Genomic DNA, 23,178 nt, shown 5'->3' with positions numbered 1-23,178 from the left:
CCTGGCAGCTGTGGGGTTCCCTTTGGCCTTGAATTCTCTCAGTGGATGGTGTAGCTGGAGCACAGACTAGAGCCACTGACAGGTGGCAGGGACTCCTTGGGCTTCTTTCTGCTGGAAGGGACAGGAAGATAGAAAGGCACTTCTATCCGCAAAGAAGGACCGTCGCTTGGGGGAAAGCTCATTATGGAACGGCCTCAGTTTTAAGGTCCCCTTTACCTGCAGCACCTTAGGAACAGCAGCTGCTGGGAGCTTCTGTGCAACAGAGGAACAGTGGGGATAGAGCTCACGGTGTGAGGAAGACACAAAGGCCAAGGACGACTCAGTTGATGTTGAACTGGAAGACGCTTCACAGTCTCAGATATGACAGCAGCAGCTGGTGGGATGTCTCAGGAGGAGAGAACAGGGCTATGCTGTGTGGGGTAGGGAGTGAGGTGTCTCTCCCAGTAGAGGCAGGGCACCCTCATCTGTGGGAACACAGAGGTCATCATGATCTCACAGTGAGCTGATAGTTCAAAAGAGGAACCACTGCTCCTTCTTTTCTCTCTCAATTCTTCCTTTTTAAAGAGGGAGGCTGGCACCAGGCTAGAAACCCCCACCAGTGTCTCGGTGTGCCCACCACCCTCCCCTCTGTCTTGGACCCAGCACCATGGATGTGTCTGTGCAGGGAGGAGAGGCTGGGGCAGCCAAAGCAGCTGAGAGCTCTTTGTAGCTGCTCCTGTGGTCACACAGTTGGCAGATCCCCTTCATCTGAGATCTCAGAAGCATTGTCCATGGGGATAACCTGGATTCGCAGCACTGTGCCGACACCTGTCTCAAGGGCGTCCCCTGAGGGGCTGCCGGGATCCGGATTGAGGACAGGGCAGAGGCCGCTGCTTGACTGCCCCTGAGCTCCCAGGGGGCCTGCGGCCACTGGGCTGGCTGATGTGGCCCTGCATAGAGCCTCCTCCTCAGTGTCTTCTGGCAGCTGGTCGTGGGGGAGGGGGTCCACAATGCGGATGACCTGCTCTTCTTCTGGGTGGCTGCTCAGACTAAGGGTTCTGGACGTGGAGCTGCAGGGCTTCTGGCTCCTCTGCGGGACACTCTGGAGATTTGTGGAGGAGAAGCTGATGCCCGAGTGGGCTGAGTACTGGGGCATGAGGCTGGAGTGGCTCAGGTTGCTGGGCGGTCTCTTGATGGATAAGGCGTCCAAGTTGAAGGACCCAGACAACATGAACGACTCCACTCCTGCAGAGCAAAAGGAGCACCACTGTGAGAGACTTCAAAGAAGACGGCAGAAGTGGGAGCCCCATTCTAAGACACTACTGAAGACCAGACCTAGGTCCAAGTGTGTGGGGTCCAGTGGAAGCGTGATAAAGACTGCTCTATTGCTCTTGCTGTCATTTACCACTATGAAATGAGAATAGTTGCCTGCCTTGTACCTGAGCAGGTGAGGGGTAATGTCCTGGAAGGGCTCCCAAGTTAGACCCAGACCCCCACTTTCAGCTGGGTCCTAATAGGTTGCCCTCCTCCTGAGCAATGCCTCCCTCACTACATTCAGGCCCCTGTGTTCAGGCTTCTCTCCCAACCACCCTCACCTGGAGGTCACATTCCTTCCCTCCATTCCCACTCCTGTGACCACATCCTGTTCCCCTGACCACCACCCAGGGGGTCACATCTCCTCCCCTCCATTGCCACTTCCCTACACACACCTGGCTGGGTCGCCTACCCTCCTCACCACCCCCATTTGGGGGATCACAGTTGAAGTTTAAACAGATGGGGTTAGAATTTGTGAGTTTTTGTGGGACTTGCTTCTTTCACTCCATGTGATGATCTGTTACTAGCACTCATCCACATTGATGTGTTGACCTGTTTGGGATCCTCTTTTATTATGTGAATGCACCGCTGTTTGCTTTTCCAATCTCCTGTGCTGGGCATTGTAATTGTTCCTAGTTTGGGGCCATCATGCACAATGCTAGGAGAGATCTTCTTGATTTTCATCTTCTAACATTTCTTCCTGGTATGTAGAAATGCCTTTTTCATCCTTGTCCTCATTCTTAAAGGCTACGTTAGGTAGGCATAGAGTTCTATGTTGACCTTGCCCCAGCATATTAATAATATGATTATACTCTGTTTTGGCTTCCGTTAGTATGAAGTTAACTAATCAATAACTCCTTAGAAGGAAATCTGTCATTTATCACCTAATATTAAAAAAAAAATTGTCTCAGGTGTTGAGCCGTTTAATTATAAAGAGTCGAGAATTTTCTTCTCTTCTTGGGTTCACCGGAATGGTTTATTTACCAATGGTGCCTTCGAGATTTGCTGGTAAATTCTCAGCTAACATGACTTCAGATATTGCCTTTTCCCAGCTCTGTCTCTTCTTTCTTTCTGGGTCCTGATTAGATTTATCAGAATGTGAAACTCTATTCTCAATCACACTCCTTCACAGTTAGCATTTCTTTGTTTCTTTATACCTGGCTAAGTAATTTCTTCAGGTTGAGTTTCCAGTTCACTTCAATTTTCAACTCTACTTAATATGTTCTTAAATCCGTCAAGTTAGGGTTTTTTTTTTTTTTTTAATTTCAGTGATTTCTTCATTATTATTATTTTTTTTCCAAATGCCCTTGATATTTTTTCTTTTGTATTCTTTTACATGTTTTCAAGTGCGTCTTCTATGTAGTTAACTGAAATAATCATTGTTATTCCATGTTTTGTTCTTCTAAATCCAATATCTGAAATCTCTGTGAGTCTGTTTCGTTGAAGTTTGTATGTTCGTGTGTAATTAGTCATTTTTAATTGGGAGCGTCTCATGTTTTTGTAGCCTTACTGCTTTCACCCCTTCCTGTTGCACACAGTGAGGGCAGGGGAGCTAGTTCCTCTGCCCTCACGATGTTCCCACGAGCTCCACCTGCGCCTTCTCATGTTTGTCCTCCCTCAACTCAGCCATTTCTCTGCAGCGTCTATCTGCTCCTGCTCTGCTCCCAAGATTGTCTTTCTGCTGCCTCATGTACAGTGTCTTACAATCCTCCCATTCTCACACATCTCGCCTTCAGCTTGACTGACTTGTCTCACATATCTTTCACTTAATGACTTCACTTCCTATTCCTGATCACCGTGTTTTTGGCGTCTCAAACATGGCTTTCCTGGGGATCAACCTGGAATGTCAAGAGCACCCCTGACCTGCTCCAGGCTCTGAGACATCTGCCCTGCGGGGCGGCTGCCCAGGGCACAGAACATGGAATCTTACCACTGTCTTGATTTTTTCTCCTGGCCTTTGGCTTCTCCTGTGGAGATGACATCTCTCAGGATAAAGTACACCCTACTTTGTTCTGTTATAGCTGTTGTTTGGGTGGTACCTTCCAAAAAAGACTGAGAAGAAGGTGCTGAGTGGGGGTAGGTGGGGTAAGGGAGTTGACTTTAACTCAGAATACATACAGCATAGGGAGAGGGCTGAAGTCCCTTTTTTCTGCTATAATCCTATCTCAGGTTCCCCAATGGGGAGCAAGTTGCAGGGGAGGGTGAAGAACATGTTCCCCTGTCTTCAGGTTGACAGGTCTAGGGTATCTCCATAGCAGCGTATGGCTGGACGGTCTGCCAACTGTGTATGTGTGTGTGCTTTTGTGTGTGTGTGTATGTGGGTGCTTGTGAGATCAACTTCCTTTGGCCTTATGGTGAGTGAATTCCTCCCTGTGTCTGGGAGTAAGCGATTCTTAGTAAGTTTTCCCCGCATCCGATGGCTCTTCTTACCTGTTTTTGCAGAAAGCAAAGCCACCTGAAACTGCAGGAATTTGTCATTTTTTAAAGTTCCTAGATCAGCAGGAGCAGGAAAAATAATTCTTAACACAGACTTGAAGATGAGAATAAAAATGAGCATCTACAATCTCAAAATGTCCACTGTGGTAGAAACAATGAAATGAAATCACTATTTTCTGCAAGAGACTTCTTTTGGAAATGGACACTAAGCCATGGCATTTCAAGATTGCCGTTGGCATCAATAGACAAAGACATGACCTGTGTCCACTCCTCTCACTTCCCGTTGGTGATTTTCTCTTCTTAGACAATATTTTAAAACTGGGAAACCTGTCTTGGGCAGACCTGTGTAGGGTAGATCTGAAAGTTTCTCACCTGTGGCCAAGTCTCCGTCGACCACCTCTTTTCCTTCCACAGGATTTCTTGCTCCTTGGGCCTGAACCACCACCTTCTACAGAAAGAAAAGTAAGCGGGAGTATACAGTGAGCCCATGTTGTACAGAAAAAGGGGCCAACACTCAGCAACAAGAGTGCATTTTAGAGACACGTACACTTGTTCTCCTTTTGGTCAGCTCAGGGACGTGGGCTCACTGCCCCTCTCTGAGTTCCAGAACACACACATGTCCTGTGGGGGAAGGAACATGATTGCATTGGCCATAGTGTGTTGGTTGTTCTTCTGTGTACTCATCAGGATGGAGACATGCTATGCTTTTCCTAATGAGCACAGGTTCTTATGGTAGACATGGATCCCTTTCTGTGTTTGTGTTTCAGGCTGAAGAAGAGAAGAGCGTGGTACACACATAGGTCTTCTTATGCTTGGTGCCTTCTCTACACACTCAGGCTTGCTGGTGGTGAGTTCTGGCTGTGTGGGCGCTCCATGGGTTTCTACACCCACATCTGAAGTACAAGGTGTCAGTGTTCCTTGTTCTGAAGTTAACCCAGCTCATCCAAATGATGACTGTATTGCCCCAGGTACCCCACCTAGCAGACAGCAGGATTGAACACAGTTCCTGTACAGATTTGCTAAAGTTGTTCTCATTTTAACTTAAAAAAAACTAAAACAAAAACAAAATCCGGTGCTAAATTTGGCAGGAACCAGAGACTAGATCTGTAAGTGGAAAAGTTACCAAGAGGCTTTGAATATAACAGCAGACCTATCATACGCTAAAGTCTCCATTCCCCAATCCAATCCTTAAAGAGTATTGTTAGCATGTAAAATGATGCACAAATGAGTAAGGATATAACTTCATAGGAAAACAAGAAGGGGAAACCTTGTTTTTCTGTAAACTACGAGGACGCCTCGAAGAGAGAAATCAAATGGGAGCCAATGGCAGTACAGGAGCACATGGTCAGAAGAGTGCACTGGAGGAGACGGGAGTGACCTCAGGAATGACTGTCAGGGAGGGAGTGGTGTCGAGGGGGACAGGATAGTGACAGTGAACTGGTGGTAACAGGTGGGGATACAGGTCTGTGGGAAGGGCATATAGGTGACATGGTGGGAAAGGTACGTTTAAGTCTGTAAGTCAAGGTCTAAATCTCTGGAAGAAGTAACATCAATTCACTGGGAAGGTAGCTCCTTTCCTTGAGTGAGAACTCATCGTTCCACCTTGGAAGAATTAGAATTAAGTGTAGAAACTTTTAAGAAAGCCAAGCCCATAATATTAATATTTTACATTACCCAGTCAATTACATTTGATACTTTCTGCTCTTGAACGCAGGAGAGCAATTGTCTTGGTGAGGATGGGCTGGGGAGAGTGTAGGCCCTCTCAGTCTCTAAGGCAGTGAGCGTGGCCTTGTGATCTAAGCGTGGCCACCAAATGAGGGGAGGTGAGTCCCATCTGGGGGAATCCTGAGCGGGATAAATCTCGTGATTGATGATAAGTAGCTGGCAAAGGGCCTTCCAGGTGGTGAGTTCAGTGGTGTCCCTGTGGCAGGCTGTGGAAAGGTGTCAGCGAGCTGACTCTGTGACACCTCGTAGAGTGTGTGCTGTCACTCCAAATGTGGAGAAGGGGTCTAACAACGTTTCCCCTGAATATACCTTTACAGTTCAGCAGAGAGCAGGGTCAGCAGGATCATATCACTTGCTTTTTCAGAGCCATCCTTCCTGTCGCTCCGAGGACCCTGTCCTTCAGCCTTACAGAGGTGAGGAGCCAGTTGCTCAGGGCACTAATGGACACTGGGTCAGCCGTGGCTACTTCTGTGGGCCTGGAGTGGAGTGTTGTCCTCATCCTCCTCGTGGGCTGGCTCTGGGCTCAGCTCCAGTCATGGAAGTAAGAGGCTCCCCACACAAAGGTACCCCAGGTTGCAGAAGGTAGAAGGAAGGATCAGTCTGGCCATGGACTTAGGCTCTGACTGGTTCAGCCACCACAGTGTCCCCAGCACTCCACCTCTATATGACTCAGGAGGTGACAATATTGTCCTGGCGTGTTCCTTCAGACCTGGACTCTTGTCCCTCCCTGACTTGAGAGACTCTCATGGGAGCCTTTCCACTGCCCTCATAAAGGGGTGCTGAGGTCACATGGTCATGGACCTGAACAACAGCACCCTAGCTCAGATGTGGCCAAGTGACGTCAGGAGCATGCACACATTTCTACATGGAAGACCTGCCCACTGGAGCCGTGTTCCTGACCTTTGTTGATGATGCAGTGATTTCATTGAGAGCGACCAGCCAGTCATTTTCCCCCGGAGGATAGCCGGTTCCCACCCTTTTCTCAGAGTTCAATTAACAGTTTGGGATTAGGTGAATTCATTACTCACTTTGGAAAACCTTCTTTCCCTGCTCAAATCAATTTTAACTGGACCCCTAGGAACCTCCATAATGACTTACTTGAACAAAGTTTTCCGTATAAATCTGGCACCTTAGGAGTAAAGACAACTGCCGCTGGGATTTGCAGAGTCAAGGACGGTGTTTTCTGCTAGGAGAGGCTTTGCTCAGTAAAGTCCCATTATTTTCAGATGGAGTTCTTTTCAAAGCTACAAACTCTGAACAAAGTCTCCTTTCCATAGCCTGTCCTGGATTCCGTGATGACTCTGGGTGAGAGTCATAGCGAGAACCTCACTTTTCTGGCTCAGACAGGAAATTGTGGTAGGTTAAATGTAGGTTGGAAACTCTGGTGCTGTAGTGGTTAAGAGCTACGGCTGCTAACCAGAAGTTGGCAGTTCAAACCCACAAGGCCCTGCTTGGAAACCCTATGGGGCAGTTTTACTCTGTCCTATAGGGTCACTAGGAGTGGGAATTGACTCGATGGTAATGTTTTTTATTTATTTATTTTTTAAAACGTATGTTAACTGTATAATTCATCATCCAGACCGAGATACATTGAGAGTCAAGGGGACATTTAATGATCACTCCAGGATATCAGGTATGGACTGGGGCGTTTCCAAGCAAACAGAACATAGGTTCTCTCTGGCTATCAAGGTAAACCCAAAAAACCCATTGCCATCGAGTCAATTCCCACTCATAGTGACCCTATAGGACATTGTAGAGCTGCCCCATAGAGATTCCAAGGAGCACGTGGTAGATTCTGAACGGTTGACCTTTTGGTTAACAGCCCTAGCACTTAACCACTATGCCCCCAGGGTTTCCGGCTATAATGGGTATAATGGTAGCTGGGAAAAACTATAGCCTCTTGCTCAAGGTTTGGAGTGAGGGGAAGTTTTTGTGGCTGAGTCTGTGTATTGACAAGGTGAGGTCATGATAGACAGTCTCCACTAAATGGGTCTCCAAATTTTCAATAGCAAAGACTTTGCTTGCAATGTCACCTCCTTTCCCGTTTGTCGTTCATTACAAACAACCCTTTCTATTTGATCCCTACAAGGACTGTGGTGGCTGAAACTCCTACTGCAGAAAAGGTGGAGGCACCGGTAACCTTCAGAAACCAACAAAGGAAAAAAAACCTGCCCTAAACAAAAACCAGAGCCCCGGGAAACAGTCATCTGGAATGGGTGCAGAGGAGGGTGCGCCCAAAAGGAGCCGGCCCTCCTGGCTTGATTGAATGAAGAGTGGACAAGGAAACCACAGAGCACACTACACATGCATGCACACACAGACACACACACTCACGTGCACTCACACCCACACTCACATGTACTCACACTGAACCTCACAAGCACTGACACCCACACTCACACACTCACAGGTGCTCGCACTCAGTTTCACATGCACTCACACCCACACTCACACTCACATGCACTCACACTGACACGCACTTAACCTATCCACACACCCTCACATACACTCACACCCATACTCACACACTCACGTGCACCCACACACATTCACACTCACATGTGCTCACACTCACTCCCACACTCACAAGAACACACAGATGCACTCACACCCCTATGCAATCACACCCATCCACACACACTCACATGAACTTACACACATACTCACATGCACTCACACACCCCCACACACTCACACCCACACTTAGCCACATGCACTCACACTCACACACACTTAAGCTCTCAAGCACTCACACACACACACTCACATGTACTCCTGTACACACACTCTCTTACTCTGATACACATATTCACACAAACACACTGACACACTGAAAATTGTACTCATACACATGCATATGCACATATACTCACAAACACACACTCACAACCCTCCCACTCTCTCATGTACCCTCACACACATACCCTCACACGCATATGCACACACAGACAGCCTCACACACACACTCAGTCACACCCATACAAATGCATGCACACGCATGCACGCACACTCACGCACACACACAATCATCCGTGTAGCAATGCAACGAGCCAAGCTAGGTAATTCCAGACATGTGACCACTCTGGGTTGTGTCCACAGCCACGATAGACATCAGTGGTGACACAGAGGAGCACGTGGTACCTGTGCATGGCCTTCCTCCATCTGGGCCAATGGCTGTTTCCTAGGTCTTGAGTTTTCCCTGCTCTTACTGCGCCCTTGCTTTAGGTACTCCAGTGTGGTCAACCCCTTAGCTCCTAGGAAGAAGAGAGAAGAAAAAGGGTCGACAGTCACCATCCCCCATCAGAGGGCACATGTGGCCATGACTTCTCAGCGAGGCCAACAATCCCTGGACTGGCCCCAGGCATCTGAGAGCATTGGAACTGGATTCCTAACTGACACACTGTGGCCCTGCTGAACTTCTGGGTGCGTGCGGGGGAGGAGTGACCCTTGGCCACTCCAGTGCCCAGCTGGCCTTTGAGAGCACCTGCTCTTACCTGTGCTACCTGCTGGCCGAGCCCCAAACTCTCCAGCAGTGAGGTCACCATGGTCTCTGTGTACCCTGTCGCTTAACCTCTCTAAGCCTCTTGTTTAAACTCCGTACAGTGGGGGCTCAGTCTGCTCTGCAGATTTCACAGGGGACTATGAAGTGAGGCAGGGCTGGGAGTGGCAAGTGCCCCATGGCCTGGGAACAGCGATGCAGTCCCGCCTCATTACCTGACCCAGCAGCCAGTTTCAGTAGCAGGAGGTAGTAGGGGGAATCTGTTCATCTTGGGGGGACAAGTCTGTGCTCTGTGGCCCCAACAACAGCTTGTTAAGTCCATGTTTCCAGGGGGATGTGAAAAGAGAAGCCTGTCCGTGGTCACCTCTCCCTGGGCCCCTAGGCCTTGCCCTGGGGCAGCCTAGGAGGACCATGCAGAAACCTGGGGGACTGCGAATGAGGATTGAGGGACAACTCAGAGAAAGGCCTCGCAGCCTGCATGGAGAAGTTCAACGGCCAAACAGCCCCAGGCAGAGGAGTTTGCTGAATGTGTCCACAATTTGCCCGTTGCTCCAGTGGCTCACGCAGTGTCTCACCTGCTCACCTGTACTTCCCCCTGTGTTTTCCAGAGGGACCCGGCCAGGCCCAGAGCAAGGACAGTTTGAGCAGGTCCCCAGGGAGTGTGCAAAATAGTGCTGCATCTGGGGACAGGAGCTGACTCCTGGCACTCTCAGCCCTAACTGAATTCCTAAAACTATAGTCTTCAGTCACATGCCCCCAAGGGGCTGTGGGCACCTGCCTCCCAGGTCACCAGGCTCCAGAAGTGTGTCCAGGCATGGGGTTCCAGGAGCAGAGGCACTGCTTCCACTCATCATGCACTGGTCCTATGTGGACAGGAGGGGCACAGACCTCACCCGACCTGGAGTGGGCTGGCGGTACTCACGGATATACACGTGGAACACGAACAGATACCCCAGGATCAGGAGGCCTGAAAAGACCAGCACCAGCACGGCTGCCCCGATGGTCAGGAGCACTGGGGCCTTAACTTTTAGAGGAATGAAGGGGAGGAAGAGCAGCCAGGTGTTCTCATCCGTGATCTCTGTCAGAGACAAGGGAGAGACCACGTAGGCTCAGCGTGGACTGGGCACGGGTGGATGGGGTGGATGGAGGAGGACTGGGTAGAAAGGGAGTGAGTGTGGGTGGACAGGCAGTGGATGGGTGTGTTCACAGTGGTCAGAGGTGGATGTCGTGGACAGAGGTTGACAGGGTGTGGGCGGGGTGGATGGAGACTCGATGGGGAATGGAAGGGGTGTAGAGTTATGGATGAGAAGTGAACAGAAAGTGGACTGAGGAGTGGGTAGGGTAGCAGGGAGTGGACAAGGGTAAATAAGGAGTGGAAAAAGGAGTAGACGGGTCTGACAGGGAATTGACAAGTGGATGAGAAGTGGACAGAGAGTGGACTGATGTGGGCAGGTGAATGGCAATGAACAGGATAAACGAGGAGTGGATGTGGAGTAGAATGGAGAGTGGACGAGGGCGTGTGGTTAGTGCACAGAGTGGAGAGTGTTGATTTGAAGTGGACAGGGAGCGGACAAGGAGTGTCTGTGACGAGGACGGGGTGTGGATGGGGTGTGGAAGAAGATGCACAGGGGAGAATGGGGGTTGATGACCAGTGGATGGAGGTGGGCAAGGAGTGGATGGGGCTGGAGACACATGTAGCAGGGTGTACAGGTAATGGAGGTGGAGAGAAGTAGGCGGGAAGTGGGTAGGGAGTGGAGGGCAGTGGGCAGGGAGAGAGGCCCCACTTCCTGTAACTGACCCAGCCTGACCAGCACAGCCTCCATCCAGCTCATGGATGTTTGACAAGCTTTGGGATGAAGGTTGGACACTGATGCTGCCCCCAGCTCAGGGTGGGAGCCTGCCAGGGAGCATGGGTGAGGAGCCCCAGGACATCTTTCTGCTCAGGCCATGCCTGGCTAACTTGCCTGCATGGGGCCAGCCTGGCTGTCTGGCTCTCACACTAGGAAGGTTTTGCCTGGAATGATGGTCACAGGGTAGGGCTAAGAGGCCAGCTCTAAACCCCGAGTCACCCCAAGCTGAAGTAATACAAGAAAGGGCCACTACATACTTTGAAACTGGGGGTCCGAGCGAAGTGCCTCCTGGTCCACCCAGTATATTATCATTACATGGGTGACAACGGCCATTAGGCAGAGGAGGCAGGCCACGGCTGACAGCACAGATGTGAAGAACCACCTGAGAAAGAGAACCAGAGACAAGAGCTGTGAGACAAGCAGAACTCACTGTGCTGAAACTTGCCAGCATGAGGATTCAGAACTGGTCTCTGGCTCCACAGCTCATGGCCTCACTGTCCTTCCTGCCTCCCATGTTGTACAAACCAGGGCTTCTTCTGGTCATGAGGGGTATGCTCCCGTCACTCCTATGATGCCCAGGGGCCAAGCCTGTGCCTTCAGCTGAGGCCCTGCCAACCTGGCACTGCCCAGCTTCGGGGCCCATCCACTCCCCTCATGACAGGGCCATACACCCCCACCTTGTTCCTAGACAGAACCCTCCCAAAGGGTGTCTGGGGCCTGAGGGCCTGAGCCATGTGGTGACAAGCAGTGCCGACAGAGGTTCCTCAAGGTCCATGCAGGAGGGGCTGCAATACCAGTGTGGGACCTGCCCTCCACGGTGACCAAGTGTCCTGGGGTTCCTCCCCATGGAGGCAGGGGTCTGGGGAGGCATCAAAAGGTCCTTTCCCCAGGCAGCTCTGATGGTGCTGGTTCAATTGTCAGGGCCTTGGCTTTCCTACTGCTCAACAAGGGCACAAACCTTGTCACAGGAAGCAGGGATCTGTGTTCTCATATGGCCTCAGTACCCTGTCTGATCACAGGTATTCTGAGACCATGTCTGCTACAGAATGGCAGAGGAGCAAATAGATTCGAGTCTCCACGGAACATGTCATGATACATGGTCCTCAGGAGGCACCCTCCACCCGCACAGCACCCTAGAGGCCTAGTCCCAGGCCCCCAGCAATGGTCTTTTCTTGGTAGTATTGCATAGGTGAACAGAGAAGGTGGCTGACTGTCAGGGAAATTGCAGGTCTCTGATGCCTGGAGGTGTTCAGAAACTGAGCCTAGAGCATCAGGGTCCTTTAGACCAACAGACCAGCCCCTCCTCAGAGAGGAGCTGCCTCCCACCCCGAGCTGAGATTCTCATCCCCACCCAGCCTGGGACAGCAGTCGATGGTCAACCAGCTCCCTCTGCCGTGTGGCCACTTTCTCTGTGAGCTCTGTGTCCAATAACTGCCTTTTTTTAACAGGTTAACTGTGTGTCTATTTAACTGTTGGTCTAGGGGCTCACAGCCTGTTTGGACAGAAGCAGACACAGTACGACAATGAGCTCAGCAGCCCTCAGCTCCTGTTCTTTCTGTGCCCCCAGGGGAGAGGACCCCTAGCAGGGATTTCCAGGCCAGCATCAGGGGAGTTCCTGTGCTCCTGTGGTCTGAACACAAACGCTCCTGGTACTAAGGAGCTAACTGAGCACGTCCAAGAACGACTCCACTCAGGATGGGTTTCAGGACCCCACAGAGGAGGCTGCTGGGTGTGGAGCTGAATTCCTGCCATGTGGGGTCTGGCCCTTGAGCCCCTGCCCGCTCGCCCTTGGCCAGGCTCACCAATAATTCCTGCTGCCCACGCAGTTGTTTAGCCACTTGCAGTGGTGATCAAAACCTGCAGTGCACTTGTTGCAGGCCCTACAGTGTTTTGCTCTCGCGCTCCTGGAAGAAAGGGTTCGGGAGAAGGATCTGTCACCCTGCACTTGAGGGCCAGGTGGGATCAAGTGGGGTCCCACCAGCAGGAGCTGTGCAGGTGAGGAGGGGATGTCCTGCTTCTGGGCTCCTCCTCCTCAAACCCCAGCACAGACACTGTCAGCTCTCAGTTCTCCTGAGCTAGCATCTGGGAGGAAAGAATGAGGACCCTGGAGGAGAATCAGGAACAGTTCTGGGCAGAAGCATCCATGGGTTCCTAGAGCAGTTGAGGGCCACCCTGAAACCCTGAGAGCCTCCCTACATCAGCCTCAGGCATGAGTGTTCTGGGCAGCCTGGTGCCTCCAGTGGAGGTGATGATGTCGTGTGTTTCCAGGGCCTGGATTTTGGGCTCAGATGCCACCCTGAGCCCTTTGGGCTTCCTGCATCCCAAATCAGTCAGATTGACCCCCAGGACCACATCCCATAGACTGTCATGGCATCTGGAGACCTCAGACCCGGCTAGGCCACGGGCTTATGATTCCTTCCACCTCCTCACCATGGGGGTTGAAGAAACCCAGGGAAGACAGCCTGGTCCCTCCTCCTTGGCTCCAGGAGAGAGAAAGGAACCCGTCCTGCACAGGAAGACATTGAGATATGGGAACACTTTCTAAGGACCCCTGTTCCTCATTTAAGAGGAAACACCTCTTTGGAAGGGCACAAAAATGGGTGGCCCCCACAAAGCAGACCTTAACCTTTCTCAGCATCAGCTTCCACATCCGTAAAACGGGGACAACGGTGGTATCCACTCATGTGGGGAAGTGAGACTTTAAATGTGGAAGTCTCTAAAAAGTGGGGACACAGTGTCTATGCCAGGCAAGAGTCCCCTAAATGTCAGCTCTGGTCCCACCCAGGGCCACTGCACGGGATGGTAGTGCTTCCAGAGCACTGGACATGACCACGACATCACAGGGAGGCCAAGAGTTGGGGTACTCACACAGTGACCCCGCAGAGGTGGCAGTAGCGGGTCTCAGTGAAGAGCAAGAGCTTAGACCGGTCAAAGATGGTCCTGGGCCTCCTGTAGTTCTTGCGGCGAACATTGGGCTCCGCTGGATCGATGGTAATTGTAGCCACAAGAACTACTAGATGGAATAGGAGGAGCCCACCGGTCACCTGCGAGTGTGTCAAGGAAACTTGGCCTCTGGTTGTGGTCAGACTGGACACTGGGGGCCAAGTCTGAGATGGCAACTGGTGCTGGGGCCTGTCTGTCTGTCCAGGCTGTAGATGGAGCTCCCTCCACATTTGGCTCAGTATGAGCATCTCAGTGATGTCTGGATCTAGTGACAGCCCTCCTTTCCCCTTCCTGTGGCCAAGAATCCCCAACCAGCTAAATCCCCACACGGTTTGGAGTGGCAAACTGCCCACCCAGACACATGCTTCGTCCTCAAGTCTAGGATAGAAATCAAAGGCCTCGACCTCCACTCCAAGCTCGCCAGCAGGCGATTCCTTCTAGGACCCAAGACAGCAGTCTGTTGAGCAATGGTGCTCTAAACTGAAATGACTGACCAGGACACTGACAGACTGTTCAGATGAAGGTCTAGACTCCACCTGCATTAGTAACACCTGGGCAGGCCACAGTGACACAGAGACATGTCCTGTCACAATGCGATGTTAGAGTGGAGTGTCTTTCCCTGAGGGGACCTCATGTAGGAGTGGTTTGAAGAGAGAATTATTTCAAGAAGAAATAAACACATGCATGCTTGTATGAATGAATGAATGGTTGAAACAGCGAATTCAATGAGACTTTTTAGGACAACAAACTTTCGAAAGGGTGGACGCCTGTGTGAGTTGGCCCGGTGTGACCAAGGCTATGAAATGGATTAACACTGTGAGTGGTGGTCCTGGGACTCATAGGACTGATCATTCTATGTGTTTCTGTGAATCTGGATGGAAGGTGGTATCCTTGGGGAGCTTCATCCCTGGGAAGCTCCTCCAAATGTCCTTGGGCAACCCTCTTGACAGGGACATGCTGGCCAAAGGCACCCCTGACATTTCTGTCCCACCTTCCCTTGACCCTGATCAGACCCCAGGGCGCATGACCGCAGGCCTGTGAAAATCACGTTTTCCACTGCTTTCCCTAGGGAGGAGGGGGGCAAAGGGGGAGGCTGGCCATAGCATCCCAGCATGGTCAGTCAAGACAGAGAGACTGGCTGTGACGTGGGTACTCCTCACACAATTGAGGGTGGCTTTGACAGGAACCCTGGTGTCTCCTGTTTACTTTGTCCTTCGGCCTCCAGGGCCTGGTTGTCCTAGGTTAGGGTCAGGGCAGACCCTTTCGCTGCTCAAATGTCAATGCTCGAGGCAGTCACGTGACTGAGGTGGAACCTGCGTGATAGTCCCTCAGATCCCCTGTGTGTGTGGTCACAGGACACTGGGAGTGTGTCCAGAGTGGCAAGATGATAAGACTGGGTGGGCTGGATGGGCAGGAAGTCCACTGTGGGCCCCAGTGTGGCTCCTTCTGCAGTGCAGAGGGGTGGGACAGGGATGGCTGGGCAGAGGCATCAGTGACAGCTTGCAGTGAGATGGTGTGGAAGAATGTAGAAAGGCTGGATTCAGAGTAGAAGTGAGGTTCCTGGGAACAGAGGGGTGGCCAAAATGGGAAGGTGGGTGAAGCAGGTCAGAGTGCCTAGGGGTTGGGGGTCCTCCACTCGGGGCAGCTGATGCCTATACTGGGAAGCTGCCTGTGCCCTTTGTCTTAGGACCTGTAGCAACACCACCTTCTCCTAGATTTCAGGGCTTCCACACTCTGCTCCCTGGGCCCACAAGGAGACTGGCCGCCCTACCTCTTGCTCTAGAGACCTGTGAGGCTGCAGCAGGGGCCACAGAGCCTAAGTGCTTGTGGGCTGACAAAGCCGGTGTCCTTTCTAGGCTGGACGTAATGAGCAAACCCTGCAAGACTGCCCATGGCCAGGTTCTCTAGCTGTCCCCACACCCGAAGGTCACAGCTGTGACTGTGAGGAGACCCTGAGGACTCCCATTGAGGCACAGAGAGATGGCCTGTTCTTCTGCCGAGTGTCAGCATGGAGGCGGGTCTGTGATCATCTGTCTGCTTCTGTTCCATGTTCCACCAGCCCTGGGGATCCCAGCCGTGGTCCCTCTGAAGTCTGTTCAGAACAGGGCTGCGTCTTGAGCCCGACCGGACCCCACCTCCTTGGGGCACGGCTGGACTGTGGGTCTGGGTGGTCACCTCTCCTACCCACCCTGTTCCTGCCTCAGATGGATGTTGGTGCCCCCCAGTGGCCAGGGCATTGTGGGAGGGGCTCCTGGTCTCTGGGACTGGGGGACATCATGGGAGTGGGAGGACAGTGGGGTGACACTGGGCTCTGGAGTCCCAGATCCATGGTAAGAGTGATTCTGTTGGAAACTGAGCCTGCGTCCAATCACTGAGGACTTGGCGCTGAGCCTCCCTCTGGCAGGGAGAGGACTCAGGCCTGGGCTCCTGAGGAAACTTGACTCCAGATGTGTACAGGGGTATAGGTAGCAGGTGGACCAGGGCAGCTCTAGAGAACCCCGTGGGACAGAGGGCTATGATAGGGGTCAAAGGAGAATGGTGACGATGGAGTGAGCACTGGGAGTTATGAATCCCACAGCCCCAGGGTGATGTCAGAGGAGAGCCTGAGTGCAGGGCAGGGAGTGTCCTCGTTGCAGATGGGGGCCAGAAGTGAGGCAAGGCCAGAAGGAATGTCGCTCTCCCACCAGCCCCAAGGGCACTGCAAAAAATGGCCCCACACATCTCATCATCTGCTCAAAGAGATTTCTAGCTACGACGGAGGAGGGGTCTTCTTAGTGGAGAGTCTTGGGAGGAGGTATCCCATACAGGCAAGAATGTGGCAACTTGGAACTGGGACCCAAGCACCGCTGTGGGGACGAGGAGCCCTATCCCCTGGTACTTCCAAGAGACCTGATAAGTGCCACCTCCCCTTCCCTCTGGGAGAGACCTCCAGTCTAGGCAGGTTGGAGTTGTCCTCGGACACGATGCAGTCATCCCACTGTAACCACAGGCAAGGTAGGCACTCAGTGTGTGAGAACTGGGTGGGAAAGACATCCTGTGGGGCCACAAGGGTTCTGTGTGAGATGTGGAAAAGGCCAGGGGCAGAGTGGGAAGCTCAGCTCGTGGGATGATTCATCCTAGTCTTCATGGGACAATACAAAAGTGCCTCAGTGCTCCATCTACTGTGGAAAAGGCGGCTGTCTCCTCCCTCTCCTCGAGCTTCTTGTCCCCTCCTGCCCCTCACCCACATCATACTCCCTCTCCTGTCACCCAAGTTCAGGATCCGGTGAGGGCAGATGAGGAGCAGTCCCTTCACATGAAAGTGTGTCCTTTCTACCAGGACGTGAGCCCATGAGCTGCCCAGAGAAGGAATGCTGTTGGGGATGTCCTGGATACGGGACAATTGGGGCATTGAGGTCAGAGGCCAGGTGGAATCACACCTGCAGGTTGGCTCTGCACACAGAGAATGACAGAGGGCCCTGCAGCAGCTGGGGAGGTGGTCCGGCCTAGGAGGGATAACTAGGGACACACAGCTCTGGGTCTAAGGCAGTGATCCCACCACCGGCTCAATTAGAGGCACCCTCAGCACCTCTCCCCAACACTTACAAAATAGGTGGCCAGGGTGAGCCTCACCAGCGAAAAGGATACACTGTATGCAACAAGCTTCAGGCCATAGGGCAGCAGGGGGATGAAGATGCCAAAGCCGGTGAAGGCCAAGGCCAGGAGACTGGTCCAGACTACCACCGGCGGGGTGTGGATCGGCCGGGACCAGCCATTCACTCTGGGCCGAGGTGGTGGAGACCTGGGCTTTGTCATGCTAGAGCCAGCTTCCGGGGCGACCCGTTGACTGGTCCAGCCACAGAGGTCCATCTGCAGGAAGGGGCAGGGAGAGCACCAAGAGCCTGCCTAAAGTCCTAGGTCTCCACCCCCACATCTTAGCCTCAGGCCCCAGTTCTCCCATGGGTTCTTACCTGCAGCCACCCACACCCCACGGGGGTCTGTGCCCACAGCCACCAGACCCGCAGGAGGTCTCACCTGCAGTCCCAGCCCCCACATTGTCTCTACCTATGCAACTGCACTTAAGAGGGCTCCACTTGTCACCCATAGGCCCCAAGTAGTCTCTGTCCTTACCCCCGGAGCCATCCTTCCTGCAGTACTGCTAACCAAGTGCTTGCCCCTCCCACCCTGCTTGGGGTGTTCTGCACAGGGACTTGGGGCTGGCTGGATCAGCATCCCCACTACCATCAAGGAGATTAACAAAGGGATATAAATGGGCCATTTGCCAATGGGATAATCCAAACAATCAAAAGCAGGTAAAAGCCTACCCTCACCCATAAATAAGTACAATCTGAGGAAACGATGAGATAGGACTTGTGGCCTATCGAACTGACAAACTTCATAAAACTGTTCAGTATGTTGGCTGTGGGAGGCTTTGCATAGAAGACCTTGGCCTTTACCACTAAGGAACCCACCCCTACCTGGGACCTGAGCCCTGGAATTCTGGGCTCCTCTGGCACCAAGCCCCCATGCTCTCTGGATGCCCTGCCCCACCCAGACTGGCCAAGGCTCTGTGAGCAGGTGGCTTTCTCTGTGTTCCCTCTCCTCTGTCCTTCCAGCCCAGCCCAAGCTTCCTGGGGGACGGTTCAGGCTTCTCCCCTTAACGCCACCCTCATGAGCTCTCTCCACAGTGGTCCAACCATCCCACAGGAAACTCAACGGCTTTTGAGTTGTTATTTCCTGTGTGCGTGTTTGGTCCTGAACGGGCTTTAGGAAGTCCAGAGATTAAAGGTGCCAGGACACAGGCAGGAGTAAATTCAGCTCTACTACATTCACCACTAGATCCTGCCATGCCATCCTCACCTCCGAACAGGTTCAAACAGACAGAGCAGAGTGAGAGCCTTCCTCATCGGTCCAGGCCAAAGAGGAAAGTGACCCCTGCCTGGTTGACATGGCAGCCGTGGAATCCCAGGACACCTCATAAAGCACTGTCCAATCGGAGGAATCACCCTGCTGCAGAGCTCAAGAGGCCTGAAATACATGGAAAATGGGGAGGGGCAGTGAGCGAGAGAAGGAAGGAGTTAGGAAGTGGAAGGTGAAGGAAGGTGAAAGAAATGGAGGAACGTAGGGGTGGGGGGAGAGAAGAGGAGAGGGATGTGGATGGAGGAGAAGGGAAGACAGAGTGGAACAGGAAAGGGAGGAAAGCGGAAGAGGAAGAGGAAAGAAGGTGAGGGTTTAGGAAGGGGTGACGGGGAGAACACCTCCTCGCTCCCCTCACCTTCTCCCTGCAGTAAACTCACCTGGCCAAGCCCAACCCAGGTGGGAACTTACCCCTGCCACTTTCATCTCTCTGAGCAGCTGATCCTGGCTGGAGAAAAACACAGCTTGGGACAGGGCAGAGGTGTCTAGTATCCATCTAGGACTAATCCCCTTCTTTCTTAGGAAACAATCTGGGTGTTATTTGCAAAGATCTCATTTCCACCTGCAGTTAAGTTGGCCATAGATGTGAGCAGAAGTCATTGGGTGGGCCATCTGGGAAGCTCTGTGAAGGGAATCACTCGATAAGGAGAGTAGGTGCTTCTTCATGCTTGGCTTGATTGTACTTCCTCCCTAGGATAGAGATGTAATGGCAAGAGCTTCAGCAGTCATTTTGACACTAAGAGTTGAGCTTGAAGATGGAGGCACATAGGATGGATGGTGGAGCAGAGACAAAAGGCACATGGTCCTTTGTTACAACAGCCCTGGACTGCCTGCCTCTGAGCTTTATTTCATGGATAAAACAACTGCTCTTTTGTTGAAATCACTGCAGTTGGGTTTCAGATTCTAAAAGTCATGTGTAATTTTTAGTCCACACTCAGGGGAGGGGGGTCCTATGTTACCTCATGTCCACAAGCTACACATGTCCTGTAGGGACTAACAAGCAAGCACTGAAGCTCTGTCTCAAGCAGGGCTCCAAGAACAGACTTGGAGATGGAAACTTGGGTGCCAGGTTTCCTCGGGTGCTCTCGGGACCCACACCCAGGACAAAGTGGGAAGGGCAGGGTGGGAAGAAGAGGAACTTGAATGTGGTTACCACCAAGCCTCCTCTGCCCATGGGAGCTTGGAGCAGGATGGGCCTGTCCCTACTGTGGGAGGGGCTGATAAGTGTGCTCTCTCTCACTGTGGGAAGGGGCTACAAGACCTCAGGCAATTCCCAGCTTCTCTGGGGACTATCCTGGAAGGGGGATATTGGGGAAAGGAAGTTGGTGCAGGGAGGGAGCCATACCTGTGTCCTCTCGACAGGCCATCAGATCAAGTCCCTCCCCGAGCTTGGGGGTGAGACAGCCATTCTTCACTTATGCTCTGAACTTACCACCTCCAGTCCTCTAAGGGGTCTGCCTTGAGATTCTTGCCCTTGTCCCCCACACCAGGTCTTGTGCCCACCAACCCTATAGCTACCCTCACTCTCTATCTTGTTTGTAGGCAAACTTCTGCCTATTTTGTCCTGTCCGAGGTCTTTCTCCCCCCGTTCCCTCTGGAGTGCTTGTCTCCACCTCTCCCTCTATTCTGTCAGCATTACCCAAGACCCCCAACCTTCCCCCCCGGCAGAAAGCTCTTGCTGGTCCTTGGCGGTTTGACTGGACTGGACATTGCATGCCCCCCAGGAATGATGCTCTGGAGCTTTGGGAGAGGAAGGCACCTCCCGCTCCCTCACTGGCTGCTCCTACTGCCTCCACTTCCTCACCTGGGGAGGTGGAGCCTCAGGTGTATTCTGGCCCTTTCCTCTTTCCCAGCCTTTCACTCCCAACCTCTGGCCCTGTCACCTCTGGTGCGTTCTGCCCCCTGACACACCCATGACACCACATCTGACTTCTGTAACCCTGAACTAACCCCTGACTCAGATGTACACACACTGCTCCACCTCAGCCCTCTTCTCGGTGATAAAGGCCCCTGACTTGGCCCTTGTCAAATGGAGCTCTCCATGCCCCATCTGACCTCTGTAGCTGTGACCTCTTCCTTGACTCAGATGTCCACATACTGGTCTACCTCAGCCCTCTTCACGGTGATAAAGACCCCCTGACTGGGCGCTTGTCCGATGGAGCTCTCCACGCCCTGTCCTTCTCCGTCAGTAACCCTTCCTATCTCGGGACATGGGACAGAGCCATGGAGGTGGGGCCCCAGCATGTCCCAGGGGCATCTTTGCTCTCCGTTTGTGGAGAAGACCCTGGAGGCCTCTGGTGGTCAGAGAGGTCTGGGATGCTACCTTCCTTGTGGCTATGTGTGGTAGAGAAAAGGGTGTGACCCCTGATACTGAGAGGGGCCTCAGTGGACCAGGGGGACTGAACATGCATCTGCCGGAGAAGGTACCACTGCAAGCCGTGGTGGCGCTGAGCCTGGGCAGTGACTGCCCCCAGTCCTGGGAATTGAATCTCCTTGCCCCACCCCGTGATGTCTGTCCAGGGTGCTCAGGAAGGCCCTGCCAGGACAGGGGGCCCAGGAGAAAGCTGAGGGTGTCCAGGGAGTAGCTGTAGCAAGGGGTCTCTTATAACACTCAAACATTTCCCATGAGGTAAAGAGTCATTTTAATCCTCTTCCAGGTCCAGGGAATTCAAAACCAAACTGGAAACAACCAGCCAGGTAAGGACTTCTCTGCCCCTTCCACCTGCTCCCTCCTGTAGACTTCACCCTTTCTCCTCCCCCTTCTCCCCCAGCCACATCCTCTGCTCTCTCCCCTACCTGGAATTTGGCCTCCACAGGACCCTGTGAGAGTCTCAATAGGGGCTCTCCTCCAACTTGCCTTGTCCTCACTTCCCAGATTTGTAAGTTTCCTAGCCCTCAAACTTGGGCACTAAAAACAGCAGAAATTTATTCTCTCATGGTTTGGAGACCGGAAATCCAATATCCAGGTGTCACCAGGGTTGCATTGCCTCCAGAGTCTCTAGGGGAAGGTTCTGCCTTGCTTCTTCTAGCTTCTGGTGGACTCAGGTGATCCTTGGCTTGTGGCTGCATCACGGCCATCTCTATCTCTGTCTTCACATCGCCTTCTCCTCTGTGTCTCCTCCCCCCTCTTTTCTTCTAAGAAGGCCTTTCAGTGAATTTAGGGCCCACCAGGTTAATTCATGATGCTCCCCTCATTTCAGACCCTTACCTTAATTACATCTGAAAAGACGCTGTTTTCAAATAAGGTCACATTCACAGGATCCAACTGGACATTTCTCTCAGGGAGCTACCATTCATCCCATCCCCCAGCAAATCTCCTTCTCACTGGGGTTGGGGACAGATAACGGCAGGTTGGGGACTGTGTGGGGCCTTTTCCTTACTCACCATGACTTCTCTGACTGGTGAAAGCCTCAGGTCCCCGAGACTTTGCCTTGGGCCGAGGTCAGTTTCCTGGACCCCAGGTAGGGTAGAGGGATGACCCAGGCAGAGGAGCAGTCAGGGAGCTGACTCAAAAGGGAATGTGCCTTCAGGCTCTGCTCACATGTACGTGAGTGTGCAGACCTCGGACAGCTTTGGAAGATCACAATCACCACGCCAAGGTGCTGACAGGTTGGGTTCTCAGTGGCTCCAAAAGTGGGGCTGGGCCAGCCGGGAACCAGGTGTCCTGCTCATACCTGAGAGCAAAACTGACTCAGACAAAGCAGTGGTTAAGGCAGCTACAGCTGAATGTGAAACAGAGTTTTCTTTTTTGAAAATCTTTCTACAAATAAAATTCATTAAAAAATATAACTAATGATTAGTGCATATGGGCCTTTACCATTTTAATAAGTTTTTAAATTTTTGTTGTAGGTCCCTGAATGGCACAAACAGATTTCTCTCTGCTGCTAAGCTACAGGCTAGTGGTTTGATCCCACTCAGTGGCACTGTGGAAGAAAGGCCTGGCATTCTACTTTTGAAGATTTATAGACTAGGGAACTCAGTTCTATTCCGCAATACATGTGGTCACCATGAGTCCAAACTGACTCCACAGCAGCAGGTTTTTGTTGTTGTTCTCAAGAAAATCGAAGGAGTAGAAAAGCTTAATGTCAAGCTGTCTCATTCAGTGAACACACCCAAGAAATTCCATGACCAAGACAACATGATCAAGGCACCGTGACTGCCTATAACCACCTTCCCTAAACCCAATTCAGAGTTGGAATAACGTTTCCAGGTCTAACCTGACATCTAATGTCAACCATCGACCAACCAACCTATCCATCTAACCATCTATACTGCCATTCATCCCTCCATCCATCCATCCATCCTGATCCATCATCCCATCCTTTCATCTATGAACTCTTGATCAATCTATCCACCTAGCCTTCCATTTCCTCTTCATGCATTCCTCCCTTCATCTACTCCATTACCTACCCATCCATCCATCATTCATTACTCTATCCATCCATCTACCTGTCTGTCTCTCCATTATTCCATCCAACCATCCATCTCTGTGTCCATCCATCCATCCACCTGTCCATCTATTCAAAAAGTGTTTAT

At 52.1% G+C, this 23,178-nt stretch overlaps 1 protein-coding gene across 1 annotated transcript; it reads right to left on the bottom strand.

Moving 5' to 3' along the window:
• Positions 1-721: 721 nt before the first annotated feature.
• LOC135232306 (palmitoyltransferase ZDHHC11-like) lies at positions 722-17,781 on the bottom strand. The gene is made up of 10 exons (XM_064290418.1): positions 17,761-17,781; positions 17,359-17,595; positions 16,996-17,113; positions 14,738-14,811; positions 13,672-13,847; positions 12,606-12,707; positions 11,061-11,185; positions 9,847-10,031; positions 4,102-4,177; positions 722-1,224 (listed from the first exon to the last, which is right to left on the bottom strand). Exons 1-10 carry the CDS (start codon positions 17,779-17,781, stop codon positions 722-724), a joined length of 1,617 nt encoding a protein of 538 aa, XP_064146488.1.
• Between the last annotated feature and the right edge of the window lie 5,397 nt (positions 17,782-23,178).

The sequence above is a fragment of the Loxodonta africana genome, chromosome 8, assembly GCF_030014295.1.
Source record: "Loxodonta africana isolate mLoxAfr1 chromosome 8, mLoxAfr1.hap2, whole genome shotgun sequence".
Lineage (NCBI taxonomy): Eukaryota > Metazoa > Chordata > Mammalia > Proboscidea > Elephantidae > Loxodonta > Loxodonta africana.
This window is presented reverse-complemented; position numbering and strand designations above follow the sequence as displayed.